The sequence below is a fragment of the Hypomesus nipponensis genome, chromosome 23 (genome assembly GCF_054491055.1).
Source record: "Hypomesus nipponensis isolate SF chromosome 23, ASM5449105v1, whole genome shotgun sequence".
NCBI classification, from domain to species: domain Eukaryota; kingdom Metazoa; phylum Chordata; class Actinopteri; order Osmeriformes; family Osmeridae; genus Hypomesus; species Hypomesus nipponensis.
In genome coordinates, this window is record NC_140383.1 from 1,366,084 (window position 1) to 1,382,095 (window position 16,012).

At 43.0% G+C, this 16,012-nt stretch overlaps 1 protein-coding gene and 32 non-coding genes across 33 annotated transcripts; all 33 read right to left on the reverse strand.

Moving 5' to 3' along the window:
• Positions 1–7,402: 7,402 nt before the first annotated feature.
• cxcr2 (chemokine (C-X-C motif) receptor 2) lies at positions 7,403–8,978 on the reverse strand. Its single transcript, XM_084689352.1, has 2 exons — positions 8,904–8,978; positions 7,403–8,488 (listed from the first exon to the last, which is right to left on the reverse strand). Exons 1-2 carry the CDS (start codon positions 8,976–8,978, stop codon positions 7,403–7,405), a joined length of 1,161 nt encoding a protein of 386 aa, XP_084545478.1.
• A 509-nt stretch (positions 8,979–9,487) lies between these two features.
• On the reverse strand, positions 9,488–9,570 carry trnal-uaa (transfer RNA leucine (anticodon UAA)). The gene has a single exon. It is a non-coding gene; the product is annotated as a tRNA-Leu (tRNA).
• Positions 9,571–9,685: 115 nt separating this feature from the next.
• Positions 9,686–9,768, reverse strand: trnal-caa (transfer RNA leucine (anticodon CAA)). The gene has a single exon. It is a non-coding gene; the product is annotated as a tRNA-Leu (tRNA).
• An 81-nt stretch (positions 9,769–9,849) lies between these two features.
• On the reverse strand, positions 9,850–9,932 carry trnal-caa (transfer RNA leucine (anticodon CAA)). The gene has a single exon. It is a non-coding gene; the product is annotated as a tRNA-Leu (tRNA).
• Positions 9,933–10,013: 81 nt separating this feature from the next.
• trnal-caa (transfer RNA leucine (anticodon CAA)) lies at positions 10,014–10,096 on the reverse strand. Its single transcript has one exon. It is a non-coding gene; the product is annotated as a tRNA-Leu (tRNA).
• An 81-nt stretch (positions 10,097–10,177) lies between these two features.
• Positions 10,178–10,260, reverse strand: trnal-caa (transfer RNA leucine (anticodon CAA)). Its single transcript has one exon. It is a non-coding gene; the product is annotated as a tRNA-Leu (tRNA).
• Positions 10,261–10,341: 81 nt separating this feature from the next.
• On the reverse strand, positions 10,342–10,424 carry trnal-caa (transfer RNA leucine (anticodon CAA)). Its single transcript has one exon. It is a non-coding gene; the product is annotated as a tRNA-Leu (tRNA).
• Positions 10,425–10,505: 81 nt separating this feature from the next.
• On the reverse strand, positions 10,506–10,588 carry trnal-caa (transfer RNA leucine (anticodon CAA)). The gene has a single exon. It is a non-coding gene; the product is annotated as a tRNA-Leu (tRNA).
• Positions 10,589–10,669: 81 nt separating this feature from the next.
• Positions 10,670–10,752, reverse strand: trnal-uaa (transfer RNA leucine (anticodon UAA)). Its single transcript has one exon. It is a non-coding gene; the product is annotated as a tRNA-Leu (tRNA).
• Positions 10,753–10,868: 116 nt separating this feature from the next.
• trnal-uaa (transfer RNA leucine (anticodon UAA)) lies at positions 10,869–10,951 on the reverse strand. The gene has a single exon. It is a non-coding gene; the product is annotated as a tRNA-Leu (tRNA).
• Positions 10,952–11,065: 114 nt separating this feature from the next.
• On the reverse strand, positions 11,066–11,148 carry trnal-caa (transfer RNA leucine (anticodon CAA)). Its single transcript has one exon. It is a non-coding gene; the product is annotated as a tRNA-Leu (tRNA).
• Positions 11,149–11,229: 81 nt separating this feature from the next.
• Positions 11,230–11,312, reverse strand: trnal-uaa (transfer RNA leucine (anticodon UAA)). Its single transcript has one exon. It is a non-coding gene; the product is annotated as a tRNA-Leu (tRNA).
• An 81-nt stretch (positions 11,313–11,393) lies between these two features.
• On the reverse strand, positions 11,394–11,476 carry trnal-uaa (transfer RNA leucine (anticodon UAA)). Its single transcript has one exon. It is a non-coding gene; the product is annotated as a tRNA-Leu (tRNA).
• Positions 11,477–11,557: 81 nt separating this feature from the next.
• Positions 11,558–11,640, reverse strand: trnal-uaa (transfer RNA leucine (anticodon UAA)). Its single transcript has one exon. It is a non-coding gene; the product is annotated as a tRNA-Leu (tRNA).
• A 115-nt stretch (positions 11,641–11,755) lies between these two features.
• trnal-caa (transfer RNA leucine (anticodon CAA)) lies at positions 11,756–11,838 on the reverse strand. Its single transcript has one exon. It is a non-coding gene; the product is annotated as a tRNA-Leu (tRNA).
• An 81-nt stretch (positions 11,839–11,919) lies between these two features.
• On the reverse strand, positions 11,920–12,002 carry trnal-uaa (transfer RNA leucine (anticodon UAA)). The gene has a single exon. It is a non-coding gene; the product is annotated as a tRNA-Leu (tRNA).
• A 1,165-nt stretch (positions 12,003–13,167) lies between these two features.
• On the reverse strand, positions 13,168–13,250 carry trnal-uaa (transfer RNA leucine (anticodon UAA)). Its single transcript has one exon. It is a non-coding gene; the product is annotated as a tRNA-Leu (tRNA).
• A 115-nt stretch (positions 13,251–13,365) lies between these two features.
• trnal-caa (transfer RNA leucine (anticodon CAA)) lies at positions 13,366–13,448 on the reverse strand. The gene has a single exon. It is a non-coding gene; the product is annotated as a tRNA-Leu (tRNA).
• An 81-nt stretch (positions 13,449–13,529) lies between these two features.
• Positions 13,530–13,612, reverse strand: trnal-caa (transfer RNA leucine (anticodon CAA)). Its single transcript has one exon. It is a non-coding gene; the product is annotated as a tRNA-Leu (tRNA).
• Positions 13,613–13,693: 81 nt separating this feature from the next.
• trnal-caa (transfer RNA leucine (anticodon CAA)) lies at positions 13,694–13,776 on the reverse strand. The gene has a single exon. It is a non-coding gene; the product is annotated as a tRNA-Leu (tRNA).
• An 81-nt stretch (positions 13,777–13,857) lies between these two features.
• trnal-caa (transfer RNA leucine (anticodon CAA)) lies at positions 13,858–13,940 on the reverse strand. Its single transcript has one exon. It is a non-coding gene; the product is annotated as a tRNA-Leu (tRNA).
• An 81-nt stretch (positions 13,941–14,021) lies between these two features.
• Positions 14,022–14,104, reverse strand: trnal-caa (transfer RNA leucine (anticodon CAA)). The gene has a single exon. It is a non-coding gene; the product is annotated as a tRNA-Leu (tRNA).
• An 81-nt stretch (positions 14,105–14,185) lies between these two features.
• Positions 14,186–14,268, reverse strand: trnal-caa (transfer RNA leucine (anticodon CAA)). The gene has a single exon. It is a non-coding gene; the product is annotated as a tRNA-Leu (tRNA).
• Positions 14,269–14,349: 81 nt separating this feature from the next.
• trnal-uaa (transfer RNA leucine (anticodon UAA)) lies at positions 14,350–14,432 on the reverse strand. Its single transcript has one exon. It is a non-coding gene; the product is annotated as a tRNA-Leu (tRNA).
• An 80-nt stretch (positions 14,433–14,512) lies between these two features.
• Positions 14,513–14,595, reverse strand: trnal-caa (transfer RNA leucine (anticodon CAA)). Its single transcript has one exon. It is a non-coding gene; the product is annotated as a tRNA-Leu (tRNA).
• Positions 14,596–14,709: 114 nt separating this feature from the next.
• Positions 14,710–14,792, reverse strand: trnal-caa (transfer RNA leucine (anticodon CAA)). The gene has a single exon. It is a non-coding gene; the product is annotated as a tRNA-Leu (tRNA).
• Positions 14,793–14,873: 81 nt separating this feature from the next.
• On the reverse strand, positions 14,874–14,956 carry trnal-uaa (transfer RNA leucine (anticodon UAA)). The gene has a single exon. It is a non-coding gene; the product is annotated as a tRNA-Leu (tRNA).
• Positions 14,957–15,072: 116 nt separating this feature from the next.
• Positions 15,073–15,155, reverse strand: trnal-caa (transfer RNA leucine (anticodon CAA)). Its single transcript has one exon. It is a non-coding gene; the product is annotated as a tRNA-Leu (tRNA).
• An 81-nt stretch (positions 15,156–15,236) lies between these two features.
• On the reverse strand, positions 15,237–15,319 carry trnal-caa (transfer RNA leucine (anticodon CAA)). The gene has a single exon. It is a non-coding gene; the product is annotated as a tRNA-Leu (tRNA).
• Positions 15,320–15,400: 81 nt separating this feature from the next.
• On the reverse strand, positions 15,401–15,483 carry trnal-uaa (transfer RNA leucine (anticodon UAA)). Its single transcript has one exon. It is a non-coding gene; the product is annotated as a tRNA-Leu (tRNA).
• An 81-nt stretch (positions 15,484–15,564) lies between these two features.
• On the reverse strand, positions 15,565–15,647 carry trnal-uaa (transfer RNA leucine (anticodon UAA)). The gene has a single exon. It is a non-coding gene; the product is annotated as a tRNA-Leu (tRNA).
• Positions 15,648–15,728: 81 nt separating this feature from the next.
• trnal-uaa (transfer RNA leucine (anticodon UAA)) lies at positions 15,729–15,811 on the reverse strand. The gene has a single exon. It is a non-coding gene; the product is annotated as a tRNA-Leu (tRNA).
• Positions 15,812–15,926: 115 nt separating this feature from the next.
• trnal-caa (transfer RNA leucine (anticodon CAA)) lies at positions 15,927–16,009 on the reverse strand. The gene has a single exon. It is a non-coding gene; the product is annotated as a tRNA-Leu (tRNA).
• Positions 16,010–16,012: the final 3 nt, after the last annotated feature.

Below are 16,012 nucleotides of genomic sequence, written 5' to 3' on the forward strand. Positions count from 1 at the left end.
ACCTTATGAGCCAGCGCTATCTTTAATAATCAACAGAAGCTTGCCAAGTCTTCTAAATTACAAAAGCTAAATACCACCTATCCTCATCTAAGAATAAATGACACAACATGTACCCAGCGGGCTGGAGGGTAACAGACCAGTCATCTCATTCAACAGCAACACTCAACTCCTTCTCCTGTGGTACACCAAAAGGCTGATTATACCGGCACTTGAAATGATCATTTCCACCATTTCCAAATTACACCCAGCATACCACTGATTAGTTTACCCACAGGAAACCAAGTAAAATCCAGACAGTGTATTGAGTGCTTACACGCACACAGACCCATTGTCAGTGGGACTGAAGCAGAGAAACTGAACCATGATTTTACAAAACTATTAACCTCATATCATTCTACGAGTCGCCCTAAACCTCCCTGTATTTCTTTCATTGAGCAGTCAAGGCTTGTGATCATCAGATAACAAGCAGAATCAACTCCAGGAGGGAACGTAGGGTTATTGTGGATGTTGGCAAGCTCTGATTAGCAACCCTCGTATCTAAATAAGACGAACACTTGCACATGCACCAACCCCATGGGGCCACAGCTCACCTTGCCCTGAGTCATGTGACTCCTGTCTGCCACACTATCGTTAGTCAAGGACGTCCAACTAAAGGACGATTGAAAAAAAAATACTTCCGTCAACCTCCCTCCATCACTGAATCAGGCTGGGTTGTGAGCACAGGTCACACAGACATTCCTCCAGTCCTCTCCTGCCACCCCTGAGACAGCGACCACAAAGCAGACCCTGTTTCCCGTCCCTGCAGCCCTGCTCACCATGACCCCCTGTGACCAACACCCCCCCCCTCCCCCTCTCAGGAATCAGACTGGATTGAAGACCACCATGTTGTGGGTCGGCAGGCAGATGTCTGGTTGACATCTATAAGTGCCTGTCAGGAAGCTCTTGTGTGCGTGTGATCTTCGAAGCAGTCCAGTTTGTATTTCTAGTATTCCCTAGTATTAACTTATTCCTATTCATTTCCAACCATAGCCCCTCACACAAGCATCTTGGATAACATCGTCTGAGCGCATCATTTAAACACATTTGAATATTGCCTGAACAATAGCGACATCGATAATAATCTATCAAAAAAAAAGTGGCTCAGATCAATACCCTTGATGAAGTTCCGATGTAAAAATTAGCCTACAGTTTCTGCAACAGGTGGGATTAACAACAGGCTGTTAAGCATAACATTAACATGAAAATATTCATGCATGTTGCCTACTATTTACAGCCTACAAACCACAGCCCACATGTATGCAATTTAGTGATGTAGTGCTGTGTATAATATGTTTAATTCATCAGGAGCAATCGTAAAGCACAATGTTGGTTACTGGTAGGCCTATAAGTTAATAAATCATGGCGTTCGCTCAACATTACCCGGTTCTCAAGTTCAAAGGCTATCGTTCTACGCCCCCTTTCCTCCGATGATAAGGTTTGCAAGTGCGTGACAACTGTCTTTACCTTATTCAGAAGTCTTCCACCCTCTTTCTTTTTCTCCTCATTTTGGTCGAGAGGCATTTGTTGTAGGTCGTCTTCACAACAGATAAAACTCACGGTGCATCCCATCCAGGCAAATTCAGATCACAGTCGCGTAGACCCATTCAAAACCTTGATAAATCAGAGTATATTTTCCAATATACATGGAAGTAACGTCGCATCATCCACAAACGCACGTACGAAACTAAAATCGCTCGCTCTACCTGAGCAAAAACGTTTTGCAAATTCGGACTCGGAAATACATAACTGGAAAAAGATGTTTAAGTATTTGAAACTTATTTCCTAAATGTCCGGTTGGACCATTCCATCACAAAAGTTAGCTCGTTTCTCTCTAAACCTTCATGTAGGATTCCACCTTGAACTAACTTCTTTCCCGCTGCGCAGAATAGGCTGGGTTTGGGAATGAAAAAAAAAAACGAAAAAAAACAAGACCTGGTGTGAGATATGGGTTCTCTGGCTTAGAAGTTCTGAAAAAATGAATATTACAAAGTATTCAAGAGTATACAAAAAATTTAAATGACTACAATTACTGAAATTATTTACACATCTTCCATAATAGTTTGTCCGTATTTTGCAGCACGTTTCATGAGTAGCCTACAGATTATTTTAATAACAATAAATAAAAACGCCATTTCCTTATTTTTGGGGGAGAAAATAAAGTAGCCTACCTGTTAACTAACTACAACTACAGTAACGGTAAACAGTAATTACTTATATAATGACAGAATAATGGGGGGAAATACTAGCACACTTAATCGATGTCTAAGTCAGTGTAACATCATAAAATGAAACTGCACCTGAAAGTTTCTAAAAACAGATCCTTCAGTCAGATGGATCTCCTCTTTATTTTATCACTATATACATGGCACTTGGCACAAGTAAACTACCCAACCATTTAGGACCTTTGTTACTCCTGATAAGACTTTTACTTTATCACAAATGAACATACACTCCCGGTGCTTTCATGGCACATAATTTATTTCCTGACGAAAATAATTCACTTAATCTCTCTGAACTATAAGGAGTGTTCCCGCTTTGTTGGTGTGGATTGGTTGCATATGGTGATAAGGGAATGAAGAAGAATAACAACTTCCTTGCTTTTAAATCTTTATGTAGCCCATATTCCTGCTTCACTGTGTTTGACCTTGCGGGAGTGTCCCTTCTCTGACCCTACTGCTTCTGTGCACTATTCATCAAAATGAGAAGGCTAGTCCTCTTTGACTATTTCATTGTAGGCTAAGTATTTACGCTTTGAAAGGGTCAATGAATTAAATAAGAACAATACTTGTAACTGGAAATGTGTCAACAAACTATGAACTCCAAAACAGGTAAACATACTACGCCAGAGCTTGTACCGTAAAGGCATTATTGAGCTATACTTACTTGTAGGCCAACTGTTGTGTTTCTCTCTGTTTCTGTTTTCAGATATGTTTGGACTTCAGACGTTCTGGTATGGAATGGGTTATGGTGTGAGGGAAATGATGTCAGCATGTGCAGGTCCAGTCCCCCAGGGTTATGGGATCATGGTGCCTTTGGCACAGAGCCCACAAAGGACCGAGAGACACGTGTGCAATGGGCCATAGACACACTCTGTGTGAAGCGTTTGCACAGCCAGATGGGGCAGAGAGAGGGTGTTGTTTTAGTTAGACCCACTACCCAGCTTCACAGCCTCTCCTTTCTCCACATCACTCCTCTCTTCCTCTGCTCAGAATGATAGAATTGTGTGTGTTTACCTGCCCTGGTCTAGTCTGTCTTTCCAACAAAGTCCCATTAGATTCCACAAGGGCTCCATGCAGTAGAACATCTCTCATAAACGTGTAGGTGGTTATGGTTTTGGTTTATTTATCAGAAAGAAGGAGGGGTTTGAGAGAGACAGTCGTAGTTTATTCAGACTAAAAGTCCTGAATCGGCTGGGGGAAACAAATGAACAGGGTTCAGATAATCTTCTCTTTTTGAATTCCGTTATGATCTGGAAAACACAAATTTAGATCAGATTTTCCCATCCAGTCTAGGATCACAGTTCTAAGACCTCATTAATGCATCCATATGACAGAACCGGCTGTGTTGAACGTTACTATGTCTACTGCACACTGTTTCTCTTTCACAGTCAAGGAACCGATTCCCAGGATCCCAGCCATAAGCACTTCCAGCTCCCTACAACAATAATATTTCTATATACTTACTATGCCAACCAAAGTTGGTGACTCCTGTAGAACGGTTGTTTTCATATTATGATAACCTGCATGTTATCGCTAAACAAATATTATATGAGAAGGAAGTGTTTTGTTTTGATCTCTCTGAGTTGGAAAGACTCATTATGGAGCCAACCTCTTCAACTGAAAGGGTGTATTCTTTCTGTGATATTATAACAGTTTCAGGAACATCTTATGATGGACATAAGGATATTGGACAAGTAGAGTACTGTTTACGCCTACAAAGAATAACCAATACAATCCTGGACTACACACACATTCCTTTCACAGGAAACCATGAGGCCACACCGACAGCAGGGAAGGAAAATAGTTCCTTGGATCCGGATTCTGTCCTCTCTGCTCTAGGCTCCCCTGCAGGGTCCAGTGCTGTGAGGTGTGCAGGGGGAGGGGCCTGAGGGAGGGGTCTGGAAAGCAAGGCCACGCCCCCAGCCCTATTGTGAGGTGTGTAGTGGGAGGGGCCTGAGGGAGGGGTCTGGAGAGCAAGGCCACGCCCCCAGCCCTATTGTGATGTGTGTAGTGGGAGGGGCCTGAGGGAGGGGTCTGGAGAGCAAGGCCACGCCCCCAGCCCTATTGTGATGTGTGTAGTGGGAGGGGCCTGAGAGAGGGGTCTGGAGAGCAAGGCCACGCCCCCAGCCCTATTGTGATGTGTGCAGTGGGAGGGGACTGAGGGAGGGGTCTGGAGAGCAAGGTCACGCCCCCAGCCCTATTGTGATGTGTGTAGTGGGAGGGGCCTGAGGGAGGGGTCTGGAGAGCAAGGCCTCGCCCCCAGCCCTTTTGTGAGGGGTGCTGTGGGAGGGTCCTACACCATGCTGATGAACAATGTATTATTTTCTTTTCTTTATGTTATCAAAAGGCTGATTGGTAGGATTGGTTTAGATTGGTTGCAGGAAACCACGTAACACAACCCAAAGCACACATTCTGACACCCATCCAAAGCAACATTTAATAATCACTCCAGAGAACACACACCTATTTCAAACAGAAAGGATATCATTTTACTTTGATCGATGAGCACAGACGGCATTTAGACTTCAGGTTCAAACAGCCCTGAGGTCAAAGTAGTTTGGTGGACTAGATTTGTGTCCTCTAGGGTCATTTGGGATCAGCGAGTCTCAATGCACTAAGCTGTGGCAGAGCTGGGGTCAAGGGTCAAGCTCATGTGACAAGGAGACGTTCAAAGGCATGGGAGGGTGATTTTCAGAAAAGTGACATTTAGGCACACAGTTTACAGCTTCTGTGGTTTCCTACTTCAGTTTGAGGAACACTGGTGAAATAGTTTACAGCAGTTTCTTCAGCTCCCCCTTCATGATCAAATGCTGAAAAACGTTTTAAAGAACTGTTTAGCATTCATACTGTTGCTATTATACTGCATGTCCCTTAACTTTATAATATATATTATATGCAGCCAAATATATTTAGATTCAGTATATAAAAAGTATACTGAAAACAATGAACTGCACGCTCTGTTTACCTACATAGCACATTGTTAAGTTGTAGTAAGCTCAAGTAAAAGAAGGTGAGTAAGGTTAACAGAACAGTGCTTTCTCTCTGGGTCTCTGGGTCCAGGTCATTCCTAGTCCCTCCTTAGCGACTGCTCAGCTTTGCAGAGCACCTGCCTGCCGCAGCATACCAGGCTGAGTCATGGAGTAATGAGAAGAGCTTCAGACCGGACCAGGAAGGCAGGAGAGACATCTGCCCTCGCTGAAGCTGAGCCAACAGCCTCCCAATCAGGGTTTAAGGGCGAGGTGGCGAGTGACAGTGATTCCATCCACAGCACTCACATGCTGGCATCACGCCATCATCCCTACCATGCTAGTCTAAGGTATTCCTGTACTGTTATACCCAGGCAATGTGTTTGCAACATCAGATTTACTGTGGCTAGGGAACCATGTTAGAGAATTAGTGACCACAGGCCTAATAAATAGCTCTACTTTGTTTTCCCATTATTTTTCTAGGGACCATAAGTTCCTTTTCTTACATGTCACTTTTGAACTTCAAGACTTTTTCACAGAGACAATGATTATGCAAGTGACCCAAAGGCCTACAATTTAGCTTCTGCCTGTTTCTCATGGTACAGGCAGCTTTCCACTTGTAGATGCAGCCAACTCAACGCTGAGCTGACATGAGGACCCTTGTTTGCTCTCTGTGGCCTCCTTTAGAGGCCTGTCAAGCTGTTCTGGATGGTTCCACTGTGTCTGGCAGACAGGCTCAGTGTGAGGTGGAGAGTTAGGACTGCACCCCATCTTGTGGTGAAACTAAGAACAATAATTTTATTTGACCCTCTTCTTACGTAATAACATGAAACATTCTGGTGAATAGGTAGAAGAGGGTTGCTCTTTTCTACATTCACTCGACTCTGTTCTTAACCAATTCATGTTTGAACCTACACATTAGGCATGCAAGCCTAAATTGAAAGCACTGAATGACAAGCTTTCCTAAACTGATATAGTATTGCAGCTCATACAGGCTAGGACTTCTCCTAGGTCTAGGTTATTATTATAGGTTCAGACAGGATTCTAGGGATTGTCAAAATGAGCAGGACCAAAGAAATCCAGTGTACCTGTACGAATACACTGGCTGATAAACTTGAAACTTGGTGTGTATGAGGTATGACTGACATATGTCAACATGAGAACTAAAGCTCTGAAGGTCAGCATAGTAGGAAGGCTTGTGACAAGTGTTTCCAGTCCAGAAAATTAAACAGGTGACAGTGATTCATAGACATTTTTTTAATTGAAAAACGTAGTTACTGTTGCAGAAATATACATAGTGTATTGCATTAATACACATTCTAAATTGCTCACTAAATGTTAAACGGCTCAACAATTCTATATTTTCGTTTAAATGTACAACTTGTATGAGATTTTACTCTTATGGTCATATGTATCAAGTAAGGAACATATTCTTCCTATTCAGGCTTAATGTGTCTGATATTTAATGGGACAGTAAGGAACAAAGAACTGTTAAATCTACTAAAATAGAAAAACATTTGAATTTTAAAAAAATAGTTCCGTAAACTCTTTTTGCATTGGAATTATTATTTTAGTTGTTACATACAAATCCACCACAAGTTTAGTCTGAAACTGTTTTGACAGTTTTCTGAAAAGATCATTATCACACTTCCTCTCTTAGAAACACACATTATCTAGAGAGGTTATTGTTGAAGGTTATTTTCAACACATACTTGCAGATTGGCCTTGATAAATATTTTTTCTTAATTACCACAAACATTGACAGGTTTTCTTGGTTTATAAACACAATAAATGTTTTTGCAATAAGGCTTGTCTACTGACTAAACTGTTTTGATTGAACATTTCGCCTGTCAACCACACAACCTTCATAACACCAGTTGCAGAATGTTACAAATTGTAGTTCCGTTTTATATTGTTGGTTAAAAAGTTACACATTATTTTGATATGTCTAACACAACAAAAAAAGATTTCTTGTGCACAAAACACACAAACCAAACATTGCTTGTAGAAAGAGATTAGCATTGAATCAATGGAGATTAAAGGAAGTACTCAATATAAAAAAACTACATATCATGTTTAACTACATGTTCTGCTCATGCGATCAAAGAAAATCTATGTAAAACACTCTCTCACATCCAAACACATAGATTGATGGAAGCAGTCCTCATGGGAGATAATCTAGACAGTAACAATTGTATTCCTGGATCTTAGGCTTCCAGAGCTGTTGGCAGAACCTCTTCTGTAAGCAATCATTGCCTTCTGGCTGAGCATGCCATGCTTATACAGAGCAACCAGCAACTGGTTACGGAACTTTTGCCCCACAAAGGCATACAGGACTGGGTTCAAAGCACAGTGCATGAAGGCCATCACTTGAGTCATGTTCAAGGAAAACTCCACCCTGTCCCATAGATCGCAGGTCTTCCCACCAAGAGATTGCCCTCTCATGAGTGTGTCCAACAATACACTGACATTATAGGGAAGCCAGCAGAGAACAAAAGCAAAAACCACTGCCATGATGACGCGCATGGCCTTGTGTTTCTGTCCGTTTCGGGCTCTGAACAGAGTCCCGGCCGTGCCCCCATAGCAGACCACCATCACCCCGAGGGGGACGAAGAACCCCAGGGTGTGGTGCAGGACGCGGACACTAATGCGCCAGCGATCGCCACTCTCAACTGTCAGGTTTTCGTAGCAGAGCATCTGGTCTCCTTGATCTTCCAGCATCATGGCCTCCTTCTGAAGTACCACAGGCAACGACAGCAGAGCAGACGCCATCCAGACCAAGCCACACACCAGCCCCACCATGTGGCGACGTTGAGGCAGAGCCCGGGTGGCCTTCACAATTGCAAGGTAGCGATCAATGCTAATGCAGGCCAGTAGGAAGACACTTCCGTACAAGGATGTCTCCTGCAGTCCTGATAGGAGCTTGCAGAGGAAAGTGCCAAAGATCCATTGGGAGTACACGTACACCGCCCAAAAAGGAAGAGTGAGAGCAAAGAGGAGGTCGGCCACCGCTAGATGCATCAGGTAGATGTCTGTGGAAGTCCTTCTCTTCTCCATGCAACATATCACAAAGATAACCACACTGTTTCCCATCACACCCAGCACTGAGACGGTGATGTAGGTGATCATAAGGCCCACACTGCTTAAACCCTGTACGGCCAGACTACAAGGGGCAGAGGAGACCTTTTCATCCAGAGGTAATTCTGTGTAGTTGGTGTCCTCGAAGAGGTGATAGTCAAATTCCATTTCTATCATGACTGTGGTCTGTGTTTAATGAAAAAAATGATGTTTTTAGTTGTTGTTGTGAAAAACAAATAAACAAATGTATGAACAAAAGTGGACAACATCAAAAGTACTACAGTGTCATCCTAGCCTGACAAACATGGGTGAAAATTATATTTTAGTAATTATATTTCAAATATATCTATTATATTACATTCAGTTATATACTGTCACCATCAAACGTAATTGTCCAATATATTTTTTTTCTTCATTTGCTTCTGTACTCCAGCACAAGTGGATACATATCAAATAGATTAACAGATAACAGACCAGAGGAACCAAGTAATAAATATGATTACTTTTTTCAACTTTGTGGTAATCTATCAACAGACTTTGAAGCTAGCAGTACATTACTTAAAATATACTGTACATATGGCAGCAGACTTTAACTTCTTACCAGGCTATGTTCATCCTCGAGAGTGGCCGTGGACAAAAAACAAAAAAAACTGATGAGGAAAAGAGTCGGTCTCATGCTTATTTCTGTTTTTCTGTCTTTACAGTTCCCAAAAGTGTTTCAAACTATTTCAAAATAATGACAGCAATCAAATGAAACAATGTAGGAAGTAAACAGATTCACGGATATTATCAGCTTTAGAGAACAAAACCACAAAAACTGTAAGAGAGAGAGCAAGAAAAAACAGAGAAAAAAGACAGACAGAGTAAGAAAGACAACACCTCACAGCCAGTAGTACAGGTACTATGTTTTTGGAAGAATAAATATCTACGACATTCAAGTGAGACAAATATTTGCTAGAAAAAAAAAAATTCAACATATTTCAGATGGCAAACCATGAAGGCTGAATCAATCCGAGTGAATAACAGGAGTGAGTTTCAAACCCGAAAGAATTTTCATCCATCAGAACTTCATTCCAACCCCTTACCCGCTCAGCCATAATGGTCATGGAACCCCTTTTACTTCGACCCAAAATGGATGTAAACCCAATAACCACATGCCAAATTCTCATCAACACATCACCGAAATACCAGGAGTGGGGTTCAAACCCACGAGGATTTACATCCATTGGAACTTAAGTCCAACACCTTAACCGCTCGGCCATCCTGGTGAGTGGAATGCTTTAACCGCTCGGCCATCCTGGTGACTGGTTGATTTCATTCGACCCGAAATGGATGTAAAACCCATAACCACAGGCCAAATTTTTCATTAACACATCACTCAAATACCAGGAGTGGGGTTCGAACCCACTCGGATTTACATCCATTGGAACTTGAGTCCAACACCTTAACCACTCGGCCATCCTGGTGACTGGTTGATTTCATTTGACCCGAAATGGATGTAAAACCCATAACCACAGGCCAGATTTTTCATTAACACATCACCAAAATACCAGGAGTGGGGTTCGAACCCACGAGGATTTACATCCATTGGAACTTGAGTCCAACAACTTAACCGCTCGGCCATCCTGGTGACTGGTTGATTTCATTTGACCCGAAATGGATGTAAAACCCGTAACCACAGGCCAAATTTTTCCTGAACACATCACCAAAATACCAGGAGTGGGGTTCGAACCCACGAGGATTTACATCCATTGGAACTTGAGTCCAACGCCTTAACCGCTCGGCCATCCTGGTAACTGGTTGTTTTCATTCGACCCGAAAAGGATGTAAAACCAATAACCACAGGCCAAATTTTTCATTAACTCATCACCAAAATACCAGGAGTGGGGTTCGAACCCACGAGGATTTACATCCATTGGAACTTGAGTCCAACGCCTTAACCGCTCGGCCATCCTGGTAACTGGTTGTTTTCATTCGACCCGAAAAGGATGTAAAACCCATAACCACAGGCCAAATTTTTCATGAACACATCACCAAAATACCAGGAGTGGGGTTCGAACCCACGAGGATTTACATCCATTGGAACTTGAGTCCAACGCCTTAACCGCTCGGCCATCCTGGTGACTGGTTGTTTTCATTTGACCCGAAATGGATGTAAAACCCGTAACCACAGGCCAAATTTTTCCTAAACACATCACCAAAATACCAGGAGAGGGGTTCGAACCCACGAGGATTTACATCCATTGGAACTTGAGTCCAACGCCTTAACCGCTAGGCCATCCTGGTAACTGGTTGTTTTCATTCGACCCGAAAAGGATCTAAAACCCATAACCACAGGCCAAATTTTTCATGAATACATCACCAAAATACCAGGAGTGGGGTTCGAACCCACGAGGATTTACATCCATTGGAACTTAAGTCCAACGCCTTAACCACTCGGCCATCCTGGTGAGTGGAATGCTTTAACCACTCGGCCATCCTGGTGACTGGTTGATTTCATTCGACCCGAAACGGATGTAAAACCCATAACCACAGGCCAATTTTTTAAATTAACACATCACTGAAATACCAGGAGTGGGGTTCGAACCCACGAGGATTTACATCCATTGGAACTTAAGTCCAACGCCTTAACCGCTCGGCCATCCTGGTGAGTGGAATACTTTAACTGCTCGGCCATCCTGGTGACAGGTTGATTTCATTCGACCCGAAACGGATGTGAAACCCACAACCACAGCCAGATTTTTCATTAACACATCACCAAAATACCAAGAGTGGGGTTCGAACCCACGAGGATTTACATCCATTGGAACTTGAGTCCAACAACTTAACCGCTCGGCCATCCTGGTGACTGGTTGATTTCATTTGACCCGAAATGGATGTAAAACCCGTAACCACAGGCCAAATTTTTCCTGAACACATCACCAAAATACCAGGAGTGGGGTTCGAACCCACGAGGATTTACATCCATTGGAACTTAAGTCCAACGCCTTAACCGCTCGGCCATCCTGGTGACAGGTTGATTTCATTCGACCCGAAACGGATGTAAAACCCGTAACCACAGGCCAAATTTTTCATTAACACATCACCAAAATACCAGGAGTGGGATTCAAACCCACAAGGATTTACATCGATTGGAACTTAAGTCCAACGCCTTAACCGCTCGGCCATCCTGGTGACAGGTTGATTTCATTCGACCCGAAACAGATGTAAAACCCATAACCACAGGCCAGATTTTTCATTAACACATCACCAAAATGCCAGGAGTGGGGTTCGAACCCACGAGGATTTACATCCATTGGAACTTAAGTCCAACGCCTTAACCGCTCGGCCATCCTGGTGAGTGGAATGCTTTAACTGCTCGGCCATCCTGGTGACAGGTTGATTTCATTCGACCCGAAACAGATGTAAAACCCATAACCACAGGCCAGATTTTTCATTAACACATCACCAAAATACCAGGAGTGGGATTTGAACCCACGAGGATTTACATCCATTGGAACTTGAGTCCAACGCCTTAACCGCTCGGCCATCCTGGTGACTGGTTGATTTCATTCGACCCAAAATGGATGTAAAACCCGTAACCACAGGCCAAATTTTTCATTAACACATCACCAAAATAACAGGAGTGGGATTCGAACCCACAAGGATTTACATCCATTGGAACTTAAGTCCAACGCCTTAACCGCTCGGCCATCCTGGTGACAGGTTGATTTCATTCGACCCGAAACAGATGTAAAACCCATAACCACAGGCCAGATTTTTCATTAACACATCACCAAAATGCCAGGAGTGGGGTTCGAACCCACGAGGATTTACATCCATTGGAACTTAAGTCCAACGCCTTAACCGCTTCTATCATGACTGTGGTCTGTGTTTAATGAAAAAAATGATGTTTTTAGTTGTTGTGAAAAACAAATAAACAAATGTATGAACAAAAGTGGACAACATCAAAAGTACTACAGTGTCATCCTAGCCTGACAAACATGGGTGAAAATTATATTTTAGTAATTATATTTCAAATATATCTATTATATTACATTCAGTTATATACTGTCACCATCAAACGTAATTGTCCAATATATTTTTTTTCTTCATTTGCTTCTGTACTCCAGCACAAGTGGATACATATCAAATAGATTAACAGATAACAGACCAGAGGAACCAAGTAATAAATATGATTACTTTTTTCAACTTTGTGGTAATCTATCAACAGACTTTGAAGCTAGCAGTACATTACTTAAAATATACTGTACATATGGCAGCAGACTTTAACTTCTTACCAGGCTATGTTCATCCTCGAGAGTGGCCGTGGACAAAAAACAAAAAAAACTGATGAGGAAAAGAGTCGGTCTCATGCTTATTTCTGTTTTTCTGTCTTTACAGTTCCCAAAAGTGTTTCAAACTATTTCAAAATAATGACAGCAATCAAATGAAACAATGTAGGAAGTAAACAGATTCACGGATATTATCAGCTTTAGAGAACAAAACCACAAAAACTGTAAGAGAGAGAGCAAGAAAAAACAGAGAAAAAAAGACAGACAGAGTAAGAAAGACAACACCTCACAGCCAGTAGTACAGGTACTATGTTTTTGGAAGAATAAATATCTACGACATTCAAGTGAGACAAATATTTGCTAGAAAAAAAAAAATTCAACATATTTCAGATGGCAAACCATGAAGGCTGAATCAATCCGAGTGAATAACAGGAGTGAGTTTCAAACCCGAAAGAATTTTCATCCATCAGAACTTCATTCCAACCCCTTACCCGCTCAGCCATAATGGTCATGGAACCCCTTTTACTTCGACCCAAAATGGATGTAAACCCAATAACCACATGCCAAATTCTCATCAACACATCACCGAAATACCAGGAGTGGGGTTCAAACCCACGAGGATTTACATCCATTGGAACTTAAGTCCAACACCTTAACCGCTCGGCCATCCTGGTGAGTGGAATGCTTTAACCGCTCGGCCATCCTGGTGACTGGTTGATTTCATTCGACCCGAAATGGATGTAAAACCCATAACCACAGGCCAAATTTTTCATTAACACATCACTCAAATACCAGGAGTGGGGTTCGAACCCACTCGGATTTACATCCATTGGAACTTGAGTCCAACACCTTAACCACTCGGCCATCCTGGTGACTGGTTGATTTCATTTGACCCGAAATGGATGTAAAACCCATAACCACAGGCCAGATTTTTCATTAACACATCACCAAAATACCAGGAGTGGGGTTCGAACCCACGAGGATTTACATCCATTGGAACTTGAGTCCAACAACTTAACCGCTCGGCCATCCTGGTGACTGGTTGATTTCATTTGACCCGAAATGGATGTAAAACCCGTAACCACAGGCCAAATTTTTCCTGAACACATCACCAAAATACCAGGAGTGGGGTTCGAACCCACGAGGATTTACATCCATTGGAACTTGAGTCCAACGCCTTAACCGCTCGGCCATCCTGGTAACTGGTTGTTTTCATTCGACCCGAAAAGGATGTAAAACCAATAACCACAGGCCAAATTTTTCATTAACTCATCACCAAAATACCAGGAGTGGGGTTCGAACCCACGAGGATTTACATCCATTGGAACTTGAGTCCAACGCCTTAACCGCTCGGCCATCCTGGTAACTGGTTGTTTTCATTCGACCCGAAAAGGATGTAAAACCCATAACCACAGGCCAAATTTTTCATGAACACATCACCAAAATACCAGGAGTGGGGTTCGAACCCACGAGGATTTACATCCATTGGAACTTGAGTCCAACGCCTTAACCGCTCGGCCATCCTGGTGACTGGTTGTTTTCATTTGACCCGAAATGGATGTAAAACCCGTAACCACAGGCCAAATTTTTCTTAAACACATCACCAAAATACCAGGAGAGGGGTTCGAACCCACGAGGATTTAGATCCATTGGAACTTGAGTCCAACGCCTTAACCGCTAGGCCATCCTGGTAACTGGTTGTTTTCATTCGACCCGAAAAGGATCTAAAACCCATAACCACAGGCCAAATTTTTCATGAATACATCACCAAAATACCAGGAGTGGGGTTCGAACCCACGAGGATTTACATCCATCGGAACTTAAGTCCAACGCCTTAACCGCTCGGCCATCCTGGTGACTGGTTGATATCATTAGACCCGAAACGGATGTAAAACCCATAACCACAGCCAGATTTTTCATTAACACATCACCAAAATACCAGGAGTGGGGTTCGAACCCACGAGGATTTACATCCATTGGAACTTGAGTCCAACGCCTTAACCGCTCGGCCATCCTGGTGAGTGGAATACTTTAACTGCTCGGCCATCCTGGTAACTGGTTGTTTTCATTCGACCCGAAAAGGATGTAAAACCCATAACCACAGCCAGATTTTTCATTAACACATCACCAAAATACCAGGAGTGGGGTTCGAACCCACGAGGATTTACATCCATTGGAACTTGAGTCCAACACCTTAACCGCTCGGCCATCCTGGTAATTGGTTGATTTCATTTGACCCGAAATGGATGTAAAACCCGTAACCACAGGCCAAATTTTTCCTGAACACATCACCAAAATACCAGGAGTGGGGTTCAAACCCACGAAGATTTACATCCATTGGAACTTAAGTCCAACGCCTTAACCGCTCGGCCATCCTGGTGAGTGGAATGCTTTAACCACTCGGCCATCCTGGTGACTGGTTTATTTCATTCGACCCGAAACGGATGTAAAACCCATAACCACAGGCCAATTTTTTAAATTAACACATCACTGAAATACCAGGAGTGTGGTTCGAACCCACGAGGATTTACATCCATTGGAACTTGAGTCCAACGCCTTAACCGCTCGGCCATCCTGGTGACTGGCTGTGTTCATTCGACCCGAAACGGAAGTAAAACCCATAACCACAGGCCAGATTTTTCATTAACACATCACCAAAATACCAGGAGTGGGGTTCGAACCCACGAGGATTTACATCCATTGGAACTTGAGTCCAACAACTTAACCGCTCGGCCATCCTGGTGACTGGTTGATTTCATTTGACCCGAAATGGATGTAAAACCCGTAACCACAGGCCAAATTTTTCCTGAACACATCACCAAAATACCAGGAGTGGGGTTCGAACCCACGAGGATTTACATCCATTGGAACTTAAGTCCAACGCCTTAACCGCTCGGCCATCCTGGTGACAGGTTGATTTCATTCGACCCGAAACGGATGTAAAACCCGTAACCACAGGCCAAATTTTTCATTAACACATCACCAAAATACCAGGAGTGGGATTCGAACCCACAAGGATTTACATCCATTGGAACTTAAGTCCAACGCCTTAACCGCTCGGCCATCCTGGTGACAGGTTGATTTCATTCGACCCGAAACAGATGTAAAACCCATAACCACAGGCCAGATTTTTCATTAACACATCACCAAAATGCCAGGAGTGGGGTTCGAACCCACGAGGATTTACATCCATTGGAACTTAAGTCCAACGCCTTAACCGCTCGGCCATCCTGGTGAGTGGAATGGTTTAACTGCTCGGCCATCCTGGTGACAGGTTGATTTCATTCGACCCGAAACAGATGTAAAACCCATAACCACAGGCCAGATTTTTCATTAACACATCACCAAAATACCAGGAGTGGGATTTGAACCCACGAGGATTTACATCCATTGGAACTTGAGTCCAACGCCTTAACCGCTCGGCCATCCTGGTGAC

What these genes read in the sequence shown, in the direction of transcription:
- cxcr2 (XM_084689352.1), bottom strand. Translation starts at nt 8,978, where the DNA reads ATGAGACCGACTCTTTTCCTCATCAGTTTTTTTTGTTTTTTGTCCACG. An exon ending in TCGAGGATGAACATAGCCTG is followed by an intron (nt 8,489 to 8,903) that starts GTAAGAAGTTAA and finishes CATTAAACACAG; the next exon opens with ACCACAGTCATGATAGAAAT.